Source organism: Protopterus annectens, chromosome 1.part0 (genome assembly GCF_019279795.1).
Source record: "Protopterus annectens isolate FY-2018-M chromosome 1.part0, PAN1.0, whole genome shotgun sequence".
NCBI classification, from domain to species: domain Eukaryota; kingdom Metazoa; phylum Chordata; order Ceratodontiformes; family Protopteridae; genus Protopterus; species Protopterus annectens.
The window spans coordinates 320,676,431-320,696,237 of record NC_056725.1 but is presented as its reverse complement, the minus strand read 5'-3'; the positions used below and the strand labels follow the sequence as shown (position 1 = coordinate 320,696,237).

The window sequence follows — 19,807 nt, the reverse complement described above, 5'->3', positions numbered from 1 at the left end:
ACTCTATCAACACTCGCAGTATACTAAATAAAGTCTCTAAACTTCATGCCTGGATAACCCATCACAACCCTGATATTGTCTCCTTGTCTGAAACCTGGTTAAAACCTTATATCCCAGATAGTGATATCCTTTCCCCAGGATATAACATATTAATGCTAGATTCCCCCTAACAAAAAAGGAGGTGGTGTAGCAATACTTTATGCCAAACATCTCACCCTTACATTGCTACCCAAACCTACCCCATCCTTTGTACCTGCAGAACTGATCACTGCAAATCTCAAAATTAATGACCACTCCTCCATCACCATAGCTGCAATTTATATACCTCCAGAAGACAACATCCTCATACTAGAAAATATACTTTCCTTCTTCACACACAATTTTCATAACAAAGTCATTCTCCTTGGGGACATGAATATCAGGGTTACCACCTGTCCCACTTTGCAAGAGACAGTCCCTCTTTGGGCACTTGTGTCCTGCAAAAATATTGTAAGAATGGCAACTGTCCTGAAATATTAGGGCAAAAATATTTCCTATATTTTATGTAATAGTTGCATAAAACATTTATTCTGTATTTGAAATACCTAAATGTTGTAAGAAACAGAATAAGCAACTAAAATGCTACAATAATAAGCTTTTATTTAGGCAAAAAAGTGAAGTTCTGTCCCTTGACCTGGCAGTGGATATGTTTTGGCCTGCAAAATCTGATGTTTGTACCACAATTGTCCCACTTTGGCCATCTGAAAAGGTGGCAACCCTAGTGAATATCAACTGGTTAACTATCACTAATGACCATTCAAAAATTAACATTAATTTATACAGCTTCTCTCAGCTTATCACCCACCCAACACATTCAAATAACTCTCACACTTCTCATAGCCTTATAGACTGGATACTGATATCCCAACCTACAAAATACCACAACCCCCAAACTTTGCCAAACTGTATAAGTGATCACTCACCAGTAAAAGTTACTAGGCTCTCTCCCCAACTTTCGACGCCATCCAGATACATCACCTGCTGCAAAATCTCTAACTTTAACTCTGACACTCTTAACACCCTACTCTCTAAAGTTAATTGGGACGTTCTAAAATACCTCCCCCTAGATGAAGCTGTCCTTCACTTTAACTCTATCTTTCTAGACATCCTAGACTCTCTGGCTCTCATTCGTATCATACGCATCAAATTTACAGTTTCACCCTGGCTGTCCAAAACTACTCTCAACCTTATGTAAAACAGATACAAGCTTTGAAAAATCTGGTCCCAAACTAAACTTTCTAATGATCTGCAAAAATACAGATACACTAGGAACTTAACAAAGAAATACACAAAGATAAAAATGACTTTTACTATAGCTCTCCTACTGCACTAAAACCAAACTCAAACAAATTCTGCCACTCCATTAACCAGATACTCCACCCCAGGCACTCCTTCTTCCCCAAACTCATTTCTAGGCAAACTACCAAAGAAATTGCTTCCTTATTTAACTCCTACTTTATTGACTCCATATCCAATCTATTAAAGTCTAATGCACCATCAACTCCAAACCCTCTTGTCACAAGTCCTCCTTCCACCACATCCCTCTCTAACACCTTCTCCCTCAAACCAGTGCCAACTTCCTTCATCAAGACTCTACTATCCAACTTAAAACCCTGCTCTGCTTCTACAGATAAAATTCCTCCTAACTTTCTCCAGCTAGCATCGGACTCTGTTGCCCTACCAGTACCTATTCTAATTAATCTCTCAATCACAGAAGGAAAAGTCCCAACTATATGGAAGTGGTTTCACATCTTTCCAATACACAATGGCGGCAACTCCTCAGATATCTGAAACTTCCATCCCATTGCTATCTTGTCCCCTCTTTTCAAAGTCCTTGAAAAGCATGTTCACAAACAAGTCATGCAATATCTTACAAACATAACCTTCTAACTTCTACTCAACACGGCTTCAGACCCAGACATAGCAGTACCACAGCACTCGTATCCTTTCTCCACACAGTTTCTCTTGCCAGGGATGACCACAAGCTAGTTTCATGCCTATTTCTGGATATGTCCAAGGCTTTTGATACTCTCTCATCCTCTCCTTTTAAACAAATTAGAAGAGCTAAACTTTTCCCCAGAAGCTGTTTCATGGTTCTCTAGCTACCTGTCCAATCGAACCCAATCTGTAAAATGGCAGTCCGCACTCCCACCACCTCTACCAGTCAGAATGGGTGTTTCTCAAGGCAATATTTTAGGGCCTTTACTCTTTAATATTTTCACTAACAAACTCTACTCTTTCTCAACCCAGACTACATTAGTTCAGTATGCTGATGACTCGACCATTACTACTATAGCCAGCTCCCTCTCTGAACTCCATTTTGCCACCCAAACTGCCTTTAACTCAATTGAAACATGGCTAACTGATAATCAACTCATAATCAAAAAAAAAAAACTGCTACTGTTCCTTCCTAAAAATATGTCCTATATCAAATCTACTTTCACTATTCTATTTCTTACCAACACCTCCATATAAGTTGAACCTAGCACCAAACTCTTAGGAATTACCATAGACGATCAATTGAAATTTGACATACATATTAATAACTGTATCAAAAAGACCCATCAAAAACTTGGATTCCTCTACAGATCTAAAAAATTCCTTTCCTCTGATGCCAAGATTATACTCTCTCAATCATACCTCCTACCCAGTCTTATGTATAGCTCCCAGATCCTTACTAATTTTGACTCTACCCTTATCACCAAACTTGAAACCACCTACAATAAAATCGCTTGCTTTGCACCACATCAAAACTATAAATCCCATCACTGCATCTCTCTAAAACTAATGAACTGGTTAGAACTACCTCACCAACTTTTACTCTCACAGTCTCCATTATTCACTCTATCCTTTACTTGCCTTCATATTGTCCAACACTCATGCCACTCACCTCCTACTACTCTCCCTCCAGACAACTAAGAAGCTCTAACCAAAAGTTACTCAAAATCTACAAACCCAAAACTAAAACCGGATGTAAAATTTATAGCTACCACCCATCCATGTCCTAGAATAAACTGCCTCAAAGATAAAGTCCCTTACCAACCCAAAATTATTCAAAGCAGCTTTAAAGGAACATCTCAAAAATCATTGGTACTGCCACTGTAGTCAGCCACCATAAAAATATCTATGCTAATCCCCCTCTTTCTCTCTGCTCTAACCGTCATACTATTCTACATTACATACCCCTCTTTCCCTGTAGTTCCACAAGTTTTTCTGTCCTCAACCTCCAGTCTCATCTCAAATCTAATTTTCCTTTATAACATCCCTATTTATGTCTACCCCCTTCCACTAACCCCTTTTTCCCCACTGCCTCTTCCTTCCAACCTCCCTCTCCCCTATACTTGATTCCTAACTCCCTCTTTATTACCTACACAGTATTACTCCTTTACTATGCTCTGTAAAGCCTTGCTGCAAAACTACTGTTTAATCTTGACTGCAATGTATATATTGTAAATAGTTCTCTGCTAACTCTATAGTTAGAATATGATGTGTAATCTGTATACTAGACTGCCATATTTGCACTCTAATGGAGCTTTTCTCTCCCAGTCACTGCTGAAAAAGGACTTCTGCCCAGCCAGACTAACCTGGTCAACAAATGTAAAATAAATTAATGAAATAAAATAAATAGAATAGTTATTACAGGGAATTATTGTAAGGATTTTAAAGAACAGAAACATAGAGGATTTGAAAATGAATAGTGAGAAATCCACTATATTCAGAAATACCAAATAATAAATATGATTATTGTATGCCAAGATTATAAGGTGTTAGGTCTTTTTATGTCGATTACACTATTTAGTGTCATGAGAGGTATGGCAATAAGTGACACTAAAATACATTTAGTAGTACAAGTTTATAATACCCGAAGTTATGAACTTGGTTCAGATATAAGTAATACCACTGGTAATATTCATACTGCAAAATCCGTGTGTTTTATCCTTTCTAAGATGGCATAATACATTTAAACATATCTTATACATTTTTTTAGGAAAAGTGGCATTTTACATTTTCCTTGGTCTGCAGTTACTTACCCAACAAGCTAAGAAGTTTTTGTGTTTCTAACGTTTGAGGAGTATGTCATATTATAGTCCTTTTTGATTTGGTTTTGATCACAGCTGGCAGGATTCCATGTATACTACATATAAGACTAGCACTCCTTTAGAGCTGAATCTTGTATGGTAAGTTACTGGATTTCTACTATATTCAGTTTATCAGACATATACAGAACACAAATACTGCCATTTTCAAACCTATTTCTATACCTTGTATTGTTTAAAGTTTAATACTGTCTTTCCAGTTATTGGCTGTGCTGGGTCATGTGTCTATATTATATATTCGAAGTTTCAAAACTTCGAATCCCATATATTTGACAACATATGATCAGTTTGAAACTTTGAATATATAATAAAACATAAAAAAATAAATAAAACTTACCTTAATGCTCCGAGCAGGGAGGCATGCCCCCCTGCACCCCCACCACCCCCTACTTAAATATACATACTTCAAGATCGCACTTCAGTGTAGAAAAGGGAAATTCTCCCATTCTAAACCATACAACGCCATTACATTTAACCTTCAAACTTTTCAACGGTCGATCATATGGTGTCGACCATATGACATTCGAACTTTGAAAAGTTTGTTCATGTAATAGGAACCCGGGTCAATCTGAGGTGAAACTGTAGAGAAAGATATACCTGACAACCAAATAAGTAGTGTTCATGCATAATTGTGCAAATTGTTAAGTAACGCTTTGCTATATATATTCATTCCAAACTTCCTTTTGTTGTTTATTTACAATTTTTTTCATAAAAAGATGAAATGTGTCTTAATTCTATGCAAATATGTGATTCAAACTAAGAAAGAACTAATCCTCTCCAGAAAACATAAAAGGTAAAAATACTTCAAAAGACCCCTTTTATTGATAAATTAGAGTATCAAAACTTTTAACAGTCTATGTTACACTGTGCTAGATGAGCAAGTTATAATGCTTCCAGTCTTTAAGAGATCATATTTATTTATTTATTTATTTATTTTATTTTACATTTGTTAACTGGGCTAGTCCATTTTCAGTAGAGGCCCGGGGAGATAAGCTCCAATTTGTACAATTTGTTAATACTAACTTAAACATCTAAGCATAAAATAAGAGAAATCTAAGGACATTTTTAACATTATTCCAACCTTGATAAGTAGAAAGCAAGGAAAAAAAAAGAAAGAGAAAAAAGAAAAACTAGGAGTTATAATATTATAAAAAAAGACCCTTGTTCATATATTGTATGGAAAAAAATAGCAGCAAGAGTAGACTCTGAGAAATCTAATTATCTAATTAAATTCGAAAGACTGTGTTTATTAAGGATTTCACCGACATAGAAGTCTGAAGGTGAAAGATAAAAGAAAAAAAGTGGGTATAACATAAATTGCTTAAGGCAGAAGTTAGTCAGGATTACAACTAGGGCAAAGCCAGTGTTTTTTTAGGTATATTTTAAGTCTTGGTTTGAAGTTAGTTAGAGAGGAAATAGAGGTGAGATCAGGAGGAAGAAAATTCCATTTTTTCCCAACTACATTAGAGAAGAGGGCATTGCCTGCACTGTTGTTGGATTTGCTGGAGGAGATAAGTAGTTTATTTGAGGAGCGCAGGGAGTTAAGATTCAGGTAGGGAGTAATAAGGGTAGATAGACTTGGGGTCTTCTTTGGTTGGTTAAGTATTTTGTGGGCCAATGTAATTTGGTTAAACTCAAGTAGATTTTGAAATTCAAGCCAGCCTAGTTGAGATAGATTCTGGCAATTGTGTGTTCTAAATGGTCGTCCAGTGGCAAATCTAATAATGCTATTATAAGATTTAACCAGTTTAGAGAGATTGCTTTTTGAAAGGTGAGTATAGATAGTAGAAGCATATAGAAGTGAGGAGATAAGGTGGGAGTGGGCGATACTTGTTTTAGCTAAAGGTGTGAGGAATGGCTTAATTCTGTAGAGGGCACCCATTTTTTTGTTGACTATATTTACAGTATTGTTGATATGCTTATTGAAAGTAAGGTGGTTGTCAATAATAACCCCTAATAGTTTTGTTGTTAAGTCAGGTTGTATGCGAGTACCATTTTTTGATAGGACAGTGAAATCAGTAAGGGTGTGCTTTTGGGTTGGTGAAAATAGTAGGAGTTTTGTATTTTTGGGGTTAAGTAGAAGACAGCGTTGAAGAAACCAAGACTCGACTTTATTAAATGCTTCTTGTGTTTTTAGTAAAAGTTCAGATGATGTCTTAGCTGAGCATAAAATTGTCGAGTCATCAGCATATTGTAAACATGTAGTTTGCAGAATAGCTAAGTCTAAGTCATTAATGAAAATTGAGAAGAGGAGTGGACCTAAAATTGAGCCCTGAGGGACTCCTAGGGTGACAGGCAGTAGGGAGGATAGTTGATTATCCCATAGGACTGCTTGATGTTGGTTAGTAAGATAGGCTCTGAACCAGTTTATAGCCTGAGTATCGAATGAGAGGTGTGTAAGAATGTTTATTAATAGCTGGTGATTAACCATATCGAAAGCTTTAGACAGGTCTATAAAGAGAGCTGATGTTAGGATGTTGTTGTTTCTGTTTTGGTTAATGGAGTTATAGGATATGTATTTTTCTCTATTAAGATTAAAGTCAATGAATTTCATGAAACAACTCTCAATGTTGACATTATCAAGTGGAAAATGCAAACATCTCATTACTTGTTGGAACATCAGGATGCCAAACCTTAGTGGGCTGGAATATATAATTTGAACTTATGAAACCAGCAATTCCCTTTATTCTGTGATATGGGGTTAGGTGGGGTATTTCTTTCTAATTATGGTTTAAGAATATTTACTGCATTGGCTATGATGGCAATAAAATATTTTATTTTCCAACATTGGAACTCTTTTTCCCCTTCTACCTTTTGTGTTATCCACATGGTGATCACAGAGTAAACACATGTATTATTAACTTACTAATGGGATACATCCCAGTGTAGACATTCTCCTTAAGTTGGGATGTGATAATGCTATATCTTTCTGTGTTAGCAGTTTCCACTTTTTCTTTCTTTTAATCTTTGACTGTCTCTTTCATTTGTTGAATCAATATATTTCATAGCAATTCTATTGTTGAATTTTGATACTATGTAATTTCTAAAAAAGAATTTTATAAAAGGACACAAGAAATACACATGTCCTACATGCACTGACCTGTGCCTGGCATTCAAGACATCCTCTGACCTAACTTTGATGAATTTAAGGACACATCAGCAAGTTATATGGCATCAGATATACCCAGTCTAGGCATCTAAATCTCTTCTGCAACATCAACAAAATGGTTTGAAGGGACAGATATATCTCACAGCGGATGCAACTAGAACAGACTCCCCATCCACATAATACAAAGTTCATCCTTACCTATATTCAAGCACAACTTGGATCTATGAATGGAAAATCTAAAATTTATCCCAGAACTACCCATAGTGCTACTAATGGACACAGGCAGGTCCTAAATCCTTTATCCTATGCATGGGTCCCCTCAAATTATCTATGGTATGATCCCATTTATTCTCATTAAGGGTAATATATAATTATCGGCCATGGGATGGGTAAGGCCAATCTGTAGCTAAATGGGATAGACAAAATGACCCACAAGGGAAGCTAGACTAGTACTTACCTATGAACCTATGAATCATGCCAGTTTCACTGAGTACTTATATATCAGGTTTGTAAGGAAAAATAATATATCTAATTTGGACTCTAGGTTAAATGAAAATTAAATAAAAATAAACAATGATCCATAGCAAACTTTACAATACAAATAAATATACTTCTCAAATATCAGGATTAAACATTTTGTAATCTTCATTTTTAAAAGTTCCATTTGTAACAGATATAAAGCAGAAAAGTAAGGTGTACAAGACAGTGGTGCGACCAGCACTCTTGTATGGTACAGAAACCTGGGTAGTAAAGGCAGAGCAGATGAAGAAGCTAGAGGTGATGGAAATAAAGTACCTGAGAAGGGTGGTAGGATGCACACTGTGGGATAGATGAAGAAATGAGGACATCAGAGTAGAAGCCAAAGTAGCTCCAATTGCAGAAAAGATCAAAGAGAACAGATTATGGTGGTGTGGACACATGCAAAAAAGCAGAAGACAGTCCGGGGAAGAAGGTGAGGGACAGACAGAAAGAAGGTAAGAGAACATGAGGATGTCCAGCAAAGAGGTAGATGGATTGTGTGAAAGAAGATCTGCAACAGTCAATCATGAGTCTTGGAGAAGGCAGATGTGTGGCACTGAATCGAGAGAGATGGCGACAGTTAACACAATACCCGAACTCATGGAGAAAAAAATGGGAAAAAGGGGGGATGATGATGATGATGATTTATAAGAGATATAAAAAACTACATGTAAGGTGCATATTTCTTGTCTTTCCTGTTGAAACTAATCTTGTAAAAAATATAGTTGCCATATCATAGCATAGAGTTATCACTCTCTCATATTGGTATGAAGCAGTCAAATAAATACATTCATCTTTTTTTTTTTTTTTTTTAAGAAATCATGCTTCACTGTCTTGCATATATTCTTTAATTACAGATGACAGAGTGAGTATAGTGTATGCTTACTATGGATCATTTCATAAATATCTAATAAAACAATTCCATTTGTGCAAATAAAATCAACAAAGTAGAAGTGACATAAAAAGAAAAGCTTCCACACTCTCAAGCATGGGGTCATAGCATCTTTAGCCCTTAGATGATGTAACAGACTTTAAATATCAGGTAGACCATAATTTCTGTAATATCAACCATTGTTGTCTTGTAGAAACAGGACATAATAAAATAAATACTTTTTTATTAAACAAAGGTTCACAACTTTTAAAGCAAAATGAACCACCTAATGGGCATTTTAAAAGATAGTGTTTAAGTGACTCATCCACAATAATAATATTAATAATAATAATAATAATAATAATAATAATAGTAATTTTGCAAACTAATTATTTTCATAAGTTAAGTTTATAAGTGAGCATCACACATGCCAGTAATTGATGTATTTAACAAAGGTTAACTAGTGGTAAATGTGTTTGTTATTGCTAGTTGAATAGTCAACCTGCAGATGTAATTCAGAAAGCAGTTTGGACAGAAGAAGCTAGAGGTATTGACTGACAAACTTCAGAAAGCAAATTACTTGTGGCATTATAAAGTATCAATTTAATTTAAAGCATCTTCTCCTTCATAAGGAGCACACAAAGTTATGTTCTGAATTCATGAGTATAAGCATTTATTCTGTTTAGCAATGATAAAAATATACTGAATGCACAAATGAAATATCCATTTTCTCTTTCCAGAATATGTAATTCTTGTCAAAATTGACAACTTTGCAAAATGCTATATAATCAAAAAAAAAAAAATCTTGAAGTGTTATAGCCAATACAAATTGTACATTTTACACAAGAGATGCTCTCTATGAGAACATTACTTCACGAAAAGGACAATGCTTTCACATAATGTCATTTAAATATGCTATACTTATCATTCTAAATAAGAGATACTTTCAAAAGTATAATTCCTATTTAATGTTTCTTGTGTCATATGTTGAGAAATTCCTTTAGATATCAAAATAAGAGTATCATATGTGACTGTCACCTAATTTGAAATATATCAGAACATATACATATTTGTAAAAAATGCAACATAATTTATGATTATGATAAGTTACATTCTAATGCAGATACATCATGTTGGGGTTTCAGTATAAGGATACAGCAAGCTCAAAGCTTCAAAATGAGGTGCCTAGGAATGCGTGCCAAATTGTATAACTCATACATCATTTCCACAAAATAAAGTGATGCCTAGTGCTAAATCAAGTACAGTTCATAGAAAATAAAGCAAACTGGAGAAATGTCATGTCATGGTAAAATAATGCTTCATAATTTATAGAGTATTGCTTTGCTATACATATCAAGAAGTGTTCTGCTTGGAAGAAGAGAAATAAGCTTTACTTTTAGTTTATTTACACATATTATCCAATAAGTGTAAGCTATATTAACAACAACTTGTAGCATGCATCACTTTAGTTTAAAAAAGTAAATATTTTTTAAACATCTTTTTATCCTTTTCTCTCTTTTACAGTGTTCCAAGTTACATTATAGAGATGGAATTCTGAAAACATTGTTAACGTTCTGACTGCTATGCAGCTTAAATGTGGACTCTTTGAAAGACTATCTCCTACTTCTTTAATATCCTGCCTGATATTTGAAGTAAACAGGAAAACACCTTCTTGAACTGGATTAGCACGAAGACATTTTTTATTAAATTTAATGACACGACAAATGAACCAAATGAATACTCTTATCACTGTCACTTACTGAGGATGTTTTGCTACTGTGGAGAAGGCTTCTATCATCAGTAGGCCACATATGTGACTTGTGGTAAGTATCCATTATTTTACAAACTTTTATCACATGAAATTTAACAAATTCCAGGTGGTTATATTTTTGATCACAGGTAAACAACATTCTATCACTTTGAGCCTGCTGGTGTAAGTTGCTGTTTTTTCAAAATCTCATCTAACATACTGTTGTACATGAATATCTCTCAGCATTATTGATTTCACTTCTTCCGCATCTTACATCACCTTTAGACATGGTTTTCTCAATCTGCTCATGTGTTATCTAATTATGCTGTAACAAACCATCTGGTATGTTCTCCCGCACAATGCTTCTGTGCATTCCAATAAAATAGCATCCTAATTTTATAGATTTGATTTACATTGATAAAGCCTTAAACTGTGCCATAATAACTTGTCTGAATGTTATTGTTATTGTTATATTCAACAGGTTAGATGAGGAAAATACTGACATCTTTTACTCCAATGATTTATGATAAAATTTATTATGATTTTGCATTACAATTTCAGTCTCAGTGAGTTAGCAAATTTGGGGCTTGACTGTCCATTAGCGAGACATAAAAAAAGTCAGACAAAGAAGAGAACTGAAAGACTGAGAAAAGACTGCATGTATATTTACACATTTTATTGTACTGAATTATTCTAGGGATGAAGCCAAGAATTTAAGAAAATGAAAACAAAATAAAATAAAGTTTGGAATAACATTGTGGAAAAATGTTTGAATCGTATTAATTTTGCTTAGGTTCACAATGTCATCATTAATATTTTACCACTTTATAACTTTGAAGCTTTAGTCAATTGCATCTAATTATGAAGCTATGCTTTCAATGTCACCATGTTTTATGATTAGTAGTGATTATCCAAGTCTGTATTTGCATAGTGTTTTGCAAGGCAGGCTCTTATGTGAGGACTAAACAATCTTACAGACTGATATCTAAGATAATTCCATGTAAGCTTTATATAGAGCTACATTGTATAAAAAGTCCTTTTTGAAAGGGATGCATCTGGGTTGTACGGGGTAACTCATCTGCTGCTTATGCGTAAGGTATAATGAAGTGAGTTAGGTAGAAATGCTGTAGGTCATGTAAAGTCAGATCTGACATACCTGAATGTGGATATGCAAGAAAAAAAGTGACAAAACTTAAAAAGGGTGGTCTTTTTTATATAGGTATGTGATGCATGCCAGCAGTCTCAAAAACAAAATATATAAACACAGTTCATTATATTACAAATTCAACAGTAATATGTAACTTTTAGGTTACATTACCAAACTAGTATACATAGTATGATAGCTGAAAATGCAAGGATACCATTTAAAATTCATGGAAGAACTGCAAATGAATGGAATATATACCATGACTAACACTGAAGTATTTTGGAATATTTCTCCCACTAAACAGTACCTTGGTCTTAAAGCTGGAATACACATGTAATAGGGGCTTGGGGTATAACCTCCAAATATTGAGGGGTGGTGGCAAAATTGGTTAAAGGAAGAGTGCAACAGGGAACGTTTGAATTATTTTTTCAATCACAATTTATTTTGTGAAGTGTCATGACTCGAGCTACAGAGTGCCAGCTGTGACAAATAGTGTTTCTAGTAATGTATGACATGGACTTTTAGGAAGCCTTTACATTTGTCTTCTCCATACCGTACAGAATTAAAGCACATATATATCTATATATATATATATATATATATATATATATATATAAAACTTTTTTAATGCTGATGAATAACATTCAAATAATTAAAACAGCATTCAGTAAGTCTCTGAAGAACTTGTACAGATAAATTGTTTATTTTCTACACTTGATATATCATCTTCAAAAATGTGTCTATTGCTTTCTATGGAAAACAGAGTTAACTTAGAAGTGTTACTTGTTCTTAATGGTATAAGAGTTTGAAGTGCTGCTGTTAACTTTTATTGCAGAAGTTATTTATTTTTTTTATTTCAATAAATCAGTCTGTGTACTAAACTAAGTGAATTCATCTGGCCTGAAACTTATGGTATGAGGTTTGATTTGTTTTACACTGTGGTGCTTCATTAACTGTAGAGATGTTAATATCAGCACGTTAGAAAAATAGATATAGATAGATAGATAGATAGATAGATAGATAGATAGATAGATAGATAGATAGATAGATAGATAGATAGATAGATAGAGATGCCAACTGTAATGGACTCATTATTTACACAATTTTCTTTATTTCACATTATTAAAGGAGTACCCATCAGTAGTAACAAAATCAATAACCTTGTGCTTGGTTGCCTCCTTTTATTATGTCTGCTAATAATCATCCTAAAAAATATTTCTAAATATTCACAGAAACAAATAAACCAAATAATGATGTCTTTGTGAAATTATCTTATTTATTTTTTTAATTATTTTATATGATATAGGCATGTTGATGCGGTTATAATTCTTTCTGAGACACAAGAAGGGCCATGAATAATGGTTCAGTTACCTGTTATGTACAGACATATAGAAGATCTATAATTTACAAATAATGAAAATATAATAATAATAATAATGATGATGATGAAAGTCTGTTCTAGTAAAAGCGACTATATTGCAACAATATGTAGAATTAAGCAATGTGAAATATCACACTGCAAATCAACAAAATGGATGTTATAATATAGTATAACAATAACAGGTTAAAAATAAAGAATATAACCACTGGTAAACTTACATGCAAAATAATCAAATACAATAAGAAATCAGTCATTATGTTAAGTACCCTTGAGTATGTCAGGCAAGTAGGTCCTATATAATTTAAAGACATAACTTCCATACAGTCTACCTTGTAAGACATTAAATTACAACAGGCAGTATAGAAAGCCTGATCAATAATGACAGATGCATCACTCACTCAGATGGCATTTAGGAAGAGGCTGAAATTTAACAGGTGTTATGTTCACACTTTATGTTTTTTGGCGTAATTAAGGAACATTAAGTTGTGCATGACTCAGTCCCTTATTACAGGTCATGAAAGAGTAAGTCGTGTATATGAACTGAATAGATGAATTGCATATTATAGGCTACTGGCACAGTTAGAATGAATCTGTAAACTTAATATTTTAAAAATGTAAGTTATATGTAGGCTGTACAAATGTATTTTGTTTATCCTTTTTAGCTTAAAATAGTATCTCAGAGGAAGTAGGTACAAAATATATTGGCTGAATATGATATTTGTAAACAAAGTAAACTTTGAGGAAGTGAACACTGAAGTTATGCAACAGTCTTAATTGGTATATGGTAAAGGATTGCTCACAGATGACTAAACACACAAATAATGTAGCAAGTTGTGATGCTTACAGGGACTATGGGAAATCCATACATATCTAACAACGAGAAGCAGTTTTATATTAAAATTCAACTGCTCATTTCTGATACATTTAAAGAGTATTTGTGCTTATCTATGCAAATCGGAGAAGAATTTCTAAAGAGAGTTTAGAAATAGACTGTGGTATTGAACAGAACTTGAGGCTAGGGAATGCATCCACACAAAGAGAGATGTGATAAAAAAACAGTAAACTGGCTACATTATTATTTCAAAATGGAAAGCAGTATCGCCATGCTAATGCATTAAATGGAATGGCACAGGAATATATAAATGTTTACTGGAATGCTCTGTATATGTCAATGAGACTGTGTATAAGCCTGTAACCTTCATGGGGGTGTTTTCTGACTGTCTACTAGAAAATGAAGTTTACATGACAAGCATTCCTCTCAACTTCTAAGAGTAACAAATCTGGACAAAGCCATAAAAAAGTGGTACAAATAGGGACAATTTTGAAATATTGCTCTTACAAACTTAGAAAGTTGATAGACTAACAGGTTTTCAATTAGGATTAATTTTCTGAAGGGTATGAAATATAAAACTCAAGTGTCTGTCATTATTTTCTAACTTCAATCTTCAATAATTTGCCAGAAAGCCACAATTTTATGAAAAAGGACTAAAAATATAAGGCAAAAATCTGGACATTCTGCAAAAATCTGTACAGTTGAGATGTATGATGACAAGCAACTTCCTACATCTAGGACTTTGCATATTTAAAGCCATATGCCTCATAAACATTACCACCTGTTTGTTTTCTAGTTAAATAATAAATGTATGTGCCCCTATGCCCTACTTTAGTGCAAATAGTACAAGCTCACTTCTAATCATTCCAACTAGTTTATTTACCAAACATCACAATTTCTCATGACTGAAAAACAAAATGTTGTTACCAACACGCCAGAAATAACTCACAGACCAACATGATATTCCATGTACATTAATAGCCCTCCAAACCAGATAACGTGACAGATAGCCCACTCTGGCCTGATCTGCCTTATACCAAAAATGAGTAGAATACTCCCACTGCCTCCTCAGCCAAACTGACAACAGGACAAAAGCAGCATTAAAATTTCTCCTGCTACCAACATAATAGAGGTTGAACTAGCCCAAGAAAGAAAAGGGAGGAATGAAAAGGAGTGAATGCCACACAGTGACTACCCAGTAGACTGACCTTTGTGGCGTATTATTGAATAATCAGCAGCAAACTATCAGCTGGTCTTCAAAGCCATATGACTAACATAACATGCACTACATAATTCCCAAGCTGGAGCATTCATTAAGCCAGCTGCACATTAACAAAACTATTAAAAATACAGCAAGACCAAGATTAAACAAATCTCATCCTACAACTGAGAGGTGGACTCTGCTTGGTACCATATTGTGCCTTTGTCAGCTAAGTCCCAGTGCTCAATAACTGAAAAGCCAGAGCCCAAGGCTGTTCAAGCAATCCTATGATTTAAAAACTTTTGAGTTATTTTGAAACATATTTGACAGACTAATGGAAAAAAACAGCCTGAGACTTATGCAAGACTAAGCAATGAATGATCCATGACATAAATGCAAAATAGATACCAAGTGTCTAAGAACACTATAAAGTAACTTGCACTGTGGGGTCATTACCACCTTGATGAATAATTAGGATAACTGACTGCAGTGATCTGGTGCAGAATTCTAAGAAGTGGTTCATATTATTGGCTTGAAAGCCTCTCCAAATGATGTTTCATGAGTGAGAACCTATATCGAGAATGTAAATGTCCTTTTCAAATTACAGATCTATTGGCATGTATGACCATCTACCCACACTTTTTATAAACTCTACTAACTGTCCTTCCCTTGCCTTGTCACTGGCTCATTCTTATTGAAAAGATTGTGAAGAATAAATATGAGCTGATAATCCCAGGCAGGGTAAAGCTTTGTGTAAATACGAGTCCAGATATCTTGAAGCTAAAGGCACACCACTGAGAAAAGCAAACACTAAATAAAGGCACACCACTGAGAAAAGCAAACACTAAACCATTTGAGCAAGAGGTAACACAATGTTTACAAAGAATAAGGAATGGATGAAAAGGACAATGTAAAATGACAGTGGTATTTAGCTAAAATAAACAGTGACCCCACAGAGACCGAGTAGTCTTGCATCTGGGAATCACACTAAGACAGTATTCTGAACTACAGATGTAAGACAACCTTAAGGACCACAATAACTTGCTGATGCAAAAAAGCGTCAGCAAATAGCCAGTTAATGCAGCAACCCAAAAGCTATAAATGTGAAAATCTTCTGCTGTTATATGAAACCCATTAGTCTAACTTCTACCAAATGTTTTTAACAAGGGTGAGCTGGGAATCCAAAAAGTCCTTAAGTGTTACCCAGCTCTTGACTATTGTGCTTACAAGCCAATGCTTAGTAAAAGCTAGAAGACCAGCAACTTTCAGCATCAAAGTAGGAGCTTCTACGTAAACCTTAATAGTAGTGGATGCCTCTTTCTTGACCCAGTTCTGATTTGGAAAGGTTTTCAAGAAAAATTGAAAAAAAAGTAATGGCAGCACAATAACCTGTTTTTCTTTGAGAGTGTAAGAAGTGTGGCATAAAAAAATTAATTATTCCTCTTCAGTTGTCTGCACATGAACTGGTATTGGGGTGGACAAACACTCCAGCTATGGAGCCAGCTGTTAAAACTCGGATACTTGTAAATGAGAAAAATGTCAACGGATACATTATGTGACCTTGGAATTTTTCAAAAGGCATTAATAAATTAATCATCAAACTTTGATGGGCCAATAACTTCAAAATTAACTGGACTCAAAAGGCCAAGAAACCATCTAAACTACGACCTGTCAGATTGAAATATTAATTTCTTGTTACATAATTCATCTTGCCACACCACTGTGGCCACCCAGGTAGACATGAACTCTAGAAAGGTGGTGTCTTTTCTTCTCTCAGGAGTCCATGAGGAAGACAAGGGAACAGAAAACCCTGTTCCTTTGAAATAAGCCCCGATGCCAAGCCCACCTTTCCAAATTTTTATTTATTTTATTTTTATTTTACATTTGATTACCGGGAAAGTTCAACTGGACACAAGTCCTTTTTCAGTCGAGACCCAGGGAGAAAAGCTTCATGATTATAAACAATAATTGTTACAATAAATGAAAGAATTCATTAAAAGAAATACTGATAAACAATAATTGTTATAATAATGAAGAAATTCATAAAACATACGTAGAAGCAAATATATACAGGTTTATAATTTACAGAAAAAGTCATGAGCAAGAAGGCTTTTGCAAGAATACAAGTGTTGTTCATGGTAATTATTACAGACAGTTTAAAAGTAAGGGAAGGAATCTAGATACTGGAGGTGTGGGAAGGATAGTCAATCATACGTATCATAGATCTGAGAACTTTAGCACTTTCCCTGTATTACTTAAGTCTGGGAAACCAACAGGAAGTATTAGACATAGTTGAGGAAAGCATGAAGGAAGTTATTGTGTTGTTGATTGGTCCTAACCAGGTATAGTATAGGAGCAGAGCCATGTATCAGTGAGGTGAGCTTTTAAAGATTTTTGAATTGTGTAATTCATGTTGTATTTGTTAAGTTGGGGGGTAAAGGATTCCACTTTTTACTTATGAAATTTGGGGAAAGAGAATCACCTGCAGTGTTATTGGCTTTAGTTATGTAAAGAAGGAGTTCATTATTGAAGCATAGCACTGTATTACTGGTGTACGGATGAATTAGGTTTTTTAGAGTAGGGTATTTTTTCGGGATGATATAGAAATAGAATATTTTGGGATAGACTAAGTGGGTTATAAAGGAGGAGTTGTGGTAGTTCAAACCATTTAAGTTGCTTTAGAGCTATGCAGTGGTGAGACCTATAAGGAGTGTCTGTGGCAAATCTAGCAATTTTATTATAGCATGAGTCAGGTTTTGCAATGTCAGTTTTTCTTAGATTAGTGAGACTTGGGAAGCGTATGTTAATATAGAGAGGAGGTATGTGCATGCAATTGTTTCTTTAGTAGCTCTTGTAAGAAATTGCTTATTTCTGTAAAGGATACTCTTTTTTATTTTGTGAACCTTCTTTATGGTTTGGGAGATGTGAATATCAAATCTCAAATTACAGTCGATTTCTACCCCAAGTAATTTAGTGTGGGCGATGGCAGAAATAATGATGTTATTTTTAGATGTGATAATAAAAGGGGGGTGATGGAGTGTATCTGTTTGGATGGAAGAGAAGCAGTTTAGTTTTATTAGTGTTTAGAATAAGCTGGGAATTAGAGAGCAAATATTCAACAGAGAGAAAGGAAGCTTGTGTTAGTGAATGAAGATCTTGAAGGAAGGAAGCAGCATATATTAAAGAGGAATCGTCTGCATATTGTTTTACAGTAGCATGTTGTGTACAGGTATGAAGATTATTAGTGAAAACAGAGAATAGCAGGGATCTGAGGATGGATCCTTGGGGAATACCTAGTGTAACTGCAAGTAGAGGGGAGAGGTCTTTCTGCCATTGCACTGCTTGCTGTGTACCTGATAGATAGCTTTGGAACCAGGCAATAGCATTTTCATTGAGATTTAAATTGGAAATAACTTAATAAGTTTCTTATGTGCAACCATATTGAATGCCTTAGAGAGGTCCAGAAGGAGGGCAGATACAAATTTTCCATTGTTTCTATGGTTATTAACTCTGTCTATAAATGACATTAAGGCAGTGGTGGTGCTATGAAAATTCCAAGTGTTGTGTATTGAACAGAAGTTTGTGAGTATTTAGGTATTCCATGACTTTAGTATGTATACACCTCTCTAGGATTTTAGATAGGGTGAGGGAATGGTGATGGGAAGGTAGTTTGTCAGTTCTTTAAAATTACTTCCTTTGTGAAGAGGAATTATGTGGATATTTTCCAGATATCAGGGACTAGATTTTCCGATATAGATATATTTATAAGTATACCTCAGGGTAGACAATAGCATTGGCAGCAATTCTAAGGAAATCAGAAGGTAGAGTGTCTGTAGCTAATGTCGTGGGTTTTAGATTTTTAGAAATGTTTTAATTGTGTCCATAGGAACGTAGGGTGAAGCTGTTATAAGTAATTTTTGGTTAAGGTGGTTCTTTGGGAGTGGCAGATGGATGGGGCTGACTAGGGCCAGATTGGACTCAGTGAAATATTTGTTGAATTGTATGGCTGTATTTTCTGAGGAATTTGTGGTTGGGGAAGGTGTACTAGCTTTCCCAGGTAGGAGAATGTTGTTAATGGCTGACCAGAATTCTTGGGGATTGTTTAGATGCTTTTTTGGTATATTATGATAGCAATTGATCTTGTCTAGTTTAACTGATTTCTTTGCTTTGTTTCTTAGCTCTGGGTATGACTGTTTAGAGGTTTGAGATCTAGTTTTGTGCCAATGATCCCAAATTTTGTCTCTAGCTTTCAGCAGTGGCCTAGTTTCTTTGCTAAGCCAGGGAGCAAATTTTGATTTAATTCTGATAGTTCTGGGAGGGGCATGTGAGTTCAGTATATCTAGAAAGGTAGAGTTAAAGTGACTAACTACTTCATTTAATTGACAGTCTTAAGGGATTCTCAATTACAGCTTTTTAGACAAGAAATAAAGCAGGAGGGGTTAAAGTTTCTTTTGTTTGTTATCAGCTGGTAGGTTGTGGGTTTAATCTGGTATGTTTGCTGTTTTAGCATAAAGGTTGGTAAGTGGTTGCGTAGGCATTTGGGTAGACATCCAGAGAGATATGAGTCAGCTGGTCTATTTATCAATATCCAGTCTAGAACTAACTGTCTTTTGGATGATTTACCAGTTCTAGTGGGTGATTGGATTTATTGGCATACGTGGAGGTTGATGCAATTGGTGGGACTGCTAGAGTTACAAGTTAGCCAATCTATATTAAAGTCACCCATAATTATCGTTTTCTATGAGTATTCATTGGAAGCCCAGTGTAGTGAGTTCTCTAATATGGGTATGTTATTACCAGGTGGGATGTAGTAGCCAATTATGTTTATGCATTTTTGGGGGTTAATTATTAGTCTGGTAAG

General features: G+C 34.8%; 1 protein-coding gene across 2 annotated transcripts in view; it reads left to right on the top strand.

Annotated features, from left to right (window-relative positions):
- LOC122792207 (leucine-rich repeat and fibronectin type III domain-containing protein 1-like protein) overlaps positions 1–19,807 on the top strand; it is a 2,814,387-nt gene that overhangs the window by 2,643,163 nt on the left and 151,417 nt on the right. For both annotated transcript variants that reach the window (XM_044059954.1, XM_044059944.1), the window contains one exon: positions 10,160–10,458. In XM_044059954.1, coding sequence (XP_043915889.1) covers positions 10,160–10,179 — 20 coding nt within the window. In that variant the 3' untranslated portion in view covers positions 10,180–10,458. The remainder of the gene's footprint in view (positions 1–10,159; positions 10,459–19,807) is intronic.